The sequence below is a fragment of the Microtus ochrogaster genome, chromosome 7, assembly GCF_000317375.1.
Source record: "Microtus ochrogaster isolate Prairie Vole_2 chromosome 7, MicOch1.0, whole genome shotgun sequence".
In the NCBI taxonomy this organism is placed as follows: Eukaryota; Metazoa; Chordata; class Mammalia; order Rodentia; family Cricetidae; genus Microtus; species Microtus ochrogaster.
Window position 1 is genome coordinate 52,147,018 of NC_022014.1, and position 8,024 is coordinate 52,155,041.

Consider the following 8,024-nt stretch of genomic DNA (forward strand, 5'->3'; position numbering starts at 1 on the left):
CTGCTTGTGTTAAGAGATTTGGTTTCTTTCTGGCACTTTCCATGTCGTCGTCTGAAAATAAATACTACTGATATTTTTGACAAGTAGGGCCATCCATGCTATCCACTTTTGCTTCACAGTTTATTCTTCCTTCAGTAGCTATTAGATATTGGTCCTTCTCCATATTAACATTTTAATAGTTCTCTGTAGTCTGCCTACTAGGGATGCATAATTTTTTCAAGTACTCTTCTGTGGTTGGACAATTAAGAAAACTGTTCAAGAAGTAATCACAGTTCACATATTGAGATGATCAATAGACTTCTTCATGCACGAGCTCCTCGGAAGACTATAAAGCAGGAATTTTTCCTGCTTTGTTCCCTAATAAGACCCTAGCCCTGACACAACATTCTTTGAAAGAGTAAATCCTAATGCATGTAAACATCTATATGGCTATTGTGTGTGCACATGTGTGGACTCACACATGTGTTCATGTATACGTACTGTGTGCACATGTGTGGACTCACACACGTGTTCATGTATATGTACTGTGTGCACATGTGTGGAGACCAGAGGCTAACCTTGAGGGTCAGTTCTCAGTAACTGTCACCCTGGTTGTTTGTTCTAATTACATGCATTTATTTGTAAAGGGTGCAAGCCATAGCGCACACGTGGGAGGTCAGTGCACACGTAGGGGTCAAAGGGAAACTTTCAGGAGCCAGTTCTCTGCTTCCAGCATGTGCGTTCCTGAGACTGAATGACAAACATCTTTACCCACTTTGTGTTGAAGACAAGCTGCCTCAGTAGCCTAGATGACAAGCCCTAGTACTGACCTGTCACTATCTCCCAGCAACGGGATTCTACAGTTCTTTCCATGGGTCCTAGGATCATACCTATTTTTTCACAGTAAGCACCTCTGTACTAGATAGACCCCAGTCACTATACACAGGCTTGAACTTTCAATAAATCTTGACCTTCTAAACAATTGTTTTCTTTTCTGTTGCTTCCTTATATTTCCTCCTTATATATTTCTATCTATAGGGGTTTTTTTAAGATTTTATTTATGTATTTATTATGTAAACAGTATTCTACCTGCATGTATGCCTGCACACCAGAAGAGGGCACTAGATCTCATTATAGATGGTTGTGAGCCAACATGTGGTTGCTGGGAATTGAACCTAGGTCCTCTGAAAGAGCTTCCATGCTCTTAACCTCTAAGCCATTTCTCCAGCACCCTATCTATGGTATTTGTTGGTTTGTTTTGATAGAGCTGGGAACTTCATCTTCAAAGTTCAGTGAAGTCAAAATAAGAAACACTTGTTCATTCATTTTCCATTATCGTTGTGACAAATTCCAGAGCTTAAAATAACACAAATCCATGCCTTCCAGCTCTGGGCACCAGATATGCAAAGTGGGTTTTGAAAGGCAGCTGTAATATTTCTTGAGGTACCAGGAGAGATGCCATGTGTTCCCAGCTTCTAAAGGTTGTGTTCCCGGCTCTTCCTGCCTCACTCTGATCTCATTTTCCCCTTACATCTTCTTTGAAGCTAACTCTCCTGCCTTTAAGCACCTTTATCATTTTATTGGGCACACCTGGATAATTCAACATCATTTCTCCATCTATAAAGTGTTTAGCTTAATCACGCCTACAAAGTACCCTTTGCCTTGAAAAATAACATAAAAGATTCTGGGAATTTAATGCGGGCAGGCATCTTTTGGGTTTCATTATTCTGCCTGCCACAGTGTGGGAAGAATTGGGTGTAAATACTGGTATTGTCACCCACGCACCTACCTACCTCTGAATGTGTGTTTGATCCCTACTTACTGTATCCTGAACAAAAGCTAAGAAATACATCATCTGGCTCTGTAGCCTTGCCTGGTTATATAACCTACTTGTAGAACTACAGGCGTTACTGCATGGCTCGCAGAGACACTGTAAGTAAAGCATCTGCAGGCATTGCTTTCCACTTCAGAAGAATTCGGGAATTATTATATGCTGTTTTCATTGTGACTAAATTTAAGGAGAACAACTGAAGGAAGCAGAGGAAGAAGAGAAGCAGGTCCTCTTATAGGGTGCTGATGTCAATGGAAACTGGTAGATATTTTGGAAGGCAATGTAATAAAGGTAATGCAGACTCAGATAACTGTTTCCATTTTATCCCACTTACCATCGACTTCCAGAAGTGGACCTCGAGGGTTTGGTCGGGCTTCTTACAAAGCAGCCCGTGGAATGGTCTGTATGATGCTGGTGGAGGGGAGTGCGAGCAGACTAATTAATGAGATAACCAACATATGCATCCACACTACAGAAAACTCAGCCACATAAAAGAACTTTAAAATATCAGAGATTTGTGAAATGTTAGTGACAAATTCGGGGGTCTACCATTGAGCTATATCCCAGCACTCTTTATACTTTGTGTTGGAGGGTCCCCATCTGTAACTCAGGCTGACCTTGAATTTGCTTCAGCATCTGGAATAGCTGGGATTACAGCCTGTGCCACCTGTATAAACCAAGCCTCGGGTTTCAAATCCGGGTTAAACTGGGCGGTGGTGGCGCACGCCTTTAATCCCAGCACTCGGGAGGCAGAGGCAGGCGGATCTCTGTGAGTTCGAGGCCAGCCTGGTCTACAAGAGCTAGTGCCAGGACAGGCTCCAAAGCTACAGAGAAACCCTGTCTCGGAAAACTTAAAAAAAAAAAAAAAAAAAGAAAAATCCTGGTTGTTATTTCACATAAATAAAATGGATGGGGGGGGGGGGAGGGTGTATGAATTCCGTGGCGTTGACCGAGGTTATTCCTGTATAATGGAACTGTAGTATTTTGGCTTTATTTCTATTTCTTATGGGCTAGCATTAAAGGGAAGTGGAGGATGATGGGAGAGAACAGGTCTCTTACCTAGCATTTCTAGGCAGTTACAAACACGACCCAAGATGTCCCTCTAGTGGAAGGAGGAACGAGACTGCAGTTGGCACCTGATTGTGACTTTGTGAAACAGTATATTGTATTCAAGACTTTTGCAAATAAGAAGTAGAAATTCATAAAGTATTTTGCTTATTTAAAATTTTTGAAGGGGATAATTACAAAACAGAGACTAAACTATACGCTGTTACCCGGCGCTGATTCTGGATGCGCTTGGAATATTAACAGCTAACATTCTGAACTGTGGATATTGGAGGGTTACGCCTTCTCCTCTGTTTGCATTTTGTAGGTCTAGAGAACCAAATTCCGAAGCCACCCGGTTACCACCTGAATCCAACATCTTTCCGCGCGCTAATGCCTTCAACTGCTTTTGCTGGCTCTCGGCTAAATTCGGCTACCTCCGGCACATTCATCCCTGTCTCGACTCTTCTTCGGCTACAATCGGTTGACTCTCCTCTTGGATTCGGCTCCCTTCGGCTATGTCCGGCCTCTTCTTGTCTCAAACTCCACTGTTGCTGTTAACCTTCCTTCCGCGATCCTCCAGCCGCGGCGTTCAGCCCTTGCGTTCGGCCAGCGCTCGGCTAAGCTCGGCTCAGTTCGGCTGTTTCCGTTCTCGTCCGGCTACAACCCCGGAAGGACGCAAATGGAGCGGTGCCTGCCGGCCTTAGGCAAAGCAATGGCGCCGCTGCTGGAGTACGAGAGGCAGCTGGTACTGGAACTGCTCGACAGCGACGGGTTGGTGGTGTGCGCCCGCGGGCTTGGCGCCGACCGACTTCTCTACCATTTTCTGCGGTTGCACTGCCACCCGGCCTGCCTGGTGCTGGTGCTCAACACGCAGCCGGCCGAGGAGGTGCGACTGAGAGATGGGTGTTCTCGAGGGCGTAGGGACTTCTGAGCCGAGTCCGGCGCGGCGTGAACGCAAAGCTGTGCGGTTGCAGGGGCCCCGAGCCAGCGCAGGTCTCAAACGGGACACGAAAGGGAATGAATTGAGATCCCTGAGGGAGACTCAGAACGTCTACATAGTTCTAGGGCGCTGCGAAGGAGGGGAGAGAACCCCAGGGAAGTCCTAGTAGCTGCCAGGACATGCGAGGGCATTGAGTGCAGGGCTCTGGCACTGCGGGAGGACCCTGCTAAGGAGGGCAGCGCGAAGTCTTGGCTTCCTCTCTTGACCCGGAGGGCACTCAATAGTGCTCTTCCGGAGAGATACAGAGCCTACAGCTTGAATACACTAAAAATACGGGTCCCACACACTCTGACAGTGAAAAAGAGAGGCGACTAGGGTACACATCAGTGGAGTGGATTGGATTGCTCTACAAAGGAGGGAAGCTGTAGGGATAATGTTGAGTCTGGAAATTAAGTATTAAGGGTGTTTCTGGTGACTGCTGAGTGGGGTCCCTAAAAGGGCAATGATGGAGATGGGGATGGCAAGGTCTCTGAGAGTGGTAGAAGATGGAAAGGGAGACCTTTAAGGATGCACAAAAGAAGAGGGACTAGGGACATAAGGCCAGGAAGGAAGGGACTGGAAGCCAAGTCTATTAGGAGAGGTCAGTCCGGGTTAAGGAGAATAGGTGACCCAGAGGACAGTGGAGTGGGACATGTTGAGAGATGAGAACACAGCCTAGCATGATACATCTGCTGATCCTCTAGATGGTGTGGCCAGGAAGAAAATGCCATCTGAGAACAGGCTCTGTGGGACTCCCCTGGGTATCGCCTTTTCTTGGCATGGGACTTCATGCGCTGTAAGATGCCCAGGAGAGACTATCAGCCATGGGACCTTTGGACATTCTGACATTTCTCTAGGATGCATCGATAGTGCTGTAACTAATAACACAGCACCAGCAGTGTAAAGCATTGTCTGCAGAGAGGAATCCCTTACCTCACAGATATGTTGGCTGAAAGCCTGGCTTTGGTGGGAAATAGTTTCAAGGTAGTAGAAAACTTTTAGCCCAAGGTTTTAAAAGGTTCTGTTTGGGGTTTGTGTTGAATGGAAATAATGACTGAAGCACAATTATGTCTTAATGTAAACTCCAAAGCACAACTAAACAAAATCCTTAACTAAAGTAACTCAATTGGCTGACAGGTATAAAGAAATAACTTAGTTTGTATATTTGCTGTGGTATTTAGGAATCTGAGACTGGAGACATTTTAAATCTCTGGATCCTATTTTAAAAGGATGCCCTATGTTAAACAGCTTCCTAATGAGTATACTCTGATTTAGGAATATTTTATCAATCAGTTGAAGATAGAAGGAGTTGAACACCTCCCTCGACGTGTGACAAATGAAATCACAAGTAACAGTCGCTATGAAGTGTACACACAAGGTGGCATTATATTCGCAACAAGTCGAATACTTGTGGTTGATTTCTTGACTGATAGGATACCTTCAGATTTAATAACTGGTAAGAATTTGATATCTTCCTTATTTACAATGTGAGCATTTTTATTTGTGTCTGTCTCCTCTGCTAAATGCTACACTGGCTCTTATTGTCCAGCCTTGTTGTCAAACTGTTGGCATAATACCCGATACGTTGTAGGTGCTCAGTAACTATTTATGACATACGTGTGGCTACGTATCACTTAATGGCCACGGGTTCTCAGGCTGTGTGATTTAGCTGTTGTATGAAGACCTTAGAGCTACATACATACAGAAACCTGCATGGATGGGCCAGAGGGGGGAGCAGAGGTTAAGGTTGCATCCTGCTTTTGCAAAAGACAGCTGCTCAGCTCCCAGCACCCATGTCAGTGGCTCACAGCTGACCCATAACTCCAGCTCCAGTGGCATCTGATACCTTCTTTGGCCTTCCAAGAGCACTGCACTCAACATGCACAAACATATGCATAATTTTTAAAGTAAATATAATTTTTTAAAAATCCTAAATGCCAAAACTCAATCAGATATTGACCTCTTGATGCAACCAAGAGACACGGTATACATGAGCTGTTTGGGCCTGATGCTGCCATTAGCATAGCACACTGCCATTAGCACAGCACACTGTTTTACGGTTGATTTGTTTTTATAAGAAGGGGACCTCCAAAATAGGGAAGAAAAGCACAGTATAGTAAACTAACCAGACAGTCATTTGCTACATTACCGAGTATTATGTATATAGCACGTAATTGCAGATGCTATACGTGTCTGGTGGCCCAGTGGTGTATTTGTTATAGCTGTTTTTATGTTTATGATGTTTTGCCTGCACCACATACATGTCTGGTATCTGCAGAGGTCAGAAGAGATTATTAGAATCCTGGAACTGGAGTTTCAGATGGTTGTGGGTCACCGTGTGGGTTCTGGGAATCAAGCCTGGATCCTCTGTGAGAATACGTGCTCTTAAGCACTGAGCCCTCCCTCCCCAGCCACAGCCTTGTGTCAGCACACAGACCGTCAAAGGTCATGATCTGACAGAGGTGCACCTACTGCAACACAGGTACCTTTCAGCTCTGTTTTAGCTTTTACGTCATTGTTCAATGTGTGACTTTGTGTAAGAAATGGCCTGTTGTTTCCGAATCTTACTTTCACTGATAGCACTAGAGGGGACTATAAGACAGGAGGAGACAGGTTTTATGCTCAGTCTGATTCTGAGGATTCTTCAAGGCAGGATCACCATTTTTGGACTGAGGTAAAGGTAATAGCCAGTGGCTGGTTTGCTTTTCTGGTCTTCAGGTTGAACCCCAATATCTGTCTCTGGGTTTTTATTAGTCATGCTACATTATAGTTGGCAGGCATTTGCCTTTTGGGCATAACCAGACTCGGTGTGTTTATCAATATTCTTCATAGATCTCTAAATGAATGTGTTGCCCTTCCTTTTCCTATGATTTAAATTAACCTACATAGTTACTTAATACTTTGAGTGGGAGATTTTAGCTAGGAGTAGTATAGAAGCAATCAATTTCATTATCATTTATTTCTTCAGAAATAGCTGCTTTCCCTGAAGCTAATCTAAGAGCCCTGTCACTCTGCCATTAAACTTTCCCGGGCTTCTCTACCCAGAGTGCACAGGACGATTCATTGCACTTGGCTCACCCGTAAGATCAACTTTGCACCGGGAAACTCTTGTTCATCCTGGTCTGGAGAGAGTGCAGGTGGCTCACACACTTGCCCCCTGCTGTTGACCTGCCTGAGCACTGCTAGCCACTGAGCATAGGAGGCAGGAAACGCAGATTCATGAGCACACTTCCCAACATGTCCACCTTTTTTCCAGACTAGGCTTGGTGAGGTTCCTGGGGCTGAGGAAGGAGGTCTTGTCATTCTTTTCTGGCATCTTTATTGTCTCAGACAGTGACTTGAGCCTCTTGGCCAGACACACCTTACTTACAAACACCAGCACGTGCTTAAAAACAACATCCTTTGCTTTCCTGAATTTCACTTGCTCATTTCTTTTTTTTAAATTTTTTTAATTGAAAACAGATTCTTCTCTCATACAATACATCCCAAATCCAACCATAGTTTCCCCTCCCTCCACTCCTTCCAGACCCCCCCACTTCCCCTCTTCCCCAGACCCCCTCCCCCTCCATTTCCTCTTTAGAAAAGAGCAGTCTTCCAAGAAGTTAACAGACAAGCACAGCCAAACAAGATACAAAAAGACAAGGCAAAGCCCTCATGTCAAGACTGGACAAGGCTACCTGAGAGGGAAAAGAGTCAGAGACACGCCCGCCCCACTGTTAGGAGTCCCACAAGAACACCAAGCTACCAGCCGTAATAATTACATAGAGGACCTGGTGCAGACCCATGCAGGCCCCGTGTTTGCCACTTCAGTTCTGTGAGCATATGTGAGCCCTGCTTAACTCTGTGGGCCGTGTTCTCCTGGTGTCCTCCATCCCCTCTGGCTCCTATAGTCTTTCCTCCCTCTCTTCGTGGGGTTCCCCAATCTCTGAGGCCTGAGATCCAATGGAGACCTCCAATTTAGACTCCTCTCTCCCCATAATGTCTGGCTGTGTGTCTCTGCACCTGCTCCCAGAGGAAGCCTCTCTGATGACGACTGGACAAGGCACCAATCTACAAGTATAGCAGAATATCATTAGGAATCATTTCATTAATTTTTTAAAGATCATTCCTGTTTGGTTCTACAGCAGTTCTCTGGACCACCCAGTCTTCAGACTCCACCCATCTCAGTCCCCAGACTCCACCCATCTC

At 45.2% G+C, this 8,024-nt stretch overlaps 1 protein-coding gene across 1 annotated transcript in view; it reads left to right on the top strand.

Moving 5' to 3' along the window:
* The first annotated feature begins 3,202 nt into the window (after window positions 1–3,202).
* Ercc4 (ERCC excision repair 4, endonuclease catalytic subunit) overlaps window positions 3,203–8,024 on the top strand; it is a 30,238-nt gene continuing 25,416 nt past the window's right edge. Inside the window, exons 1-2 of the mRNA XM_005350337.2 lie at window positions 3,203–3,743; window positions 5,112–5,292. Coding sequence (XP_005350394.1) covers window positions 3,537–3,743; window positions 5,112–5,292 — 388 coding nt within the window. The 5' untranslated portion in view covers window positions 3,203–3,536. The remainder of the gene's footprint in view (window positions 3,744–5,111; window positions 5,293–8,024) is intronic.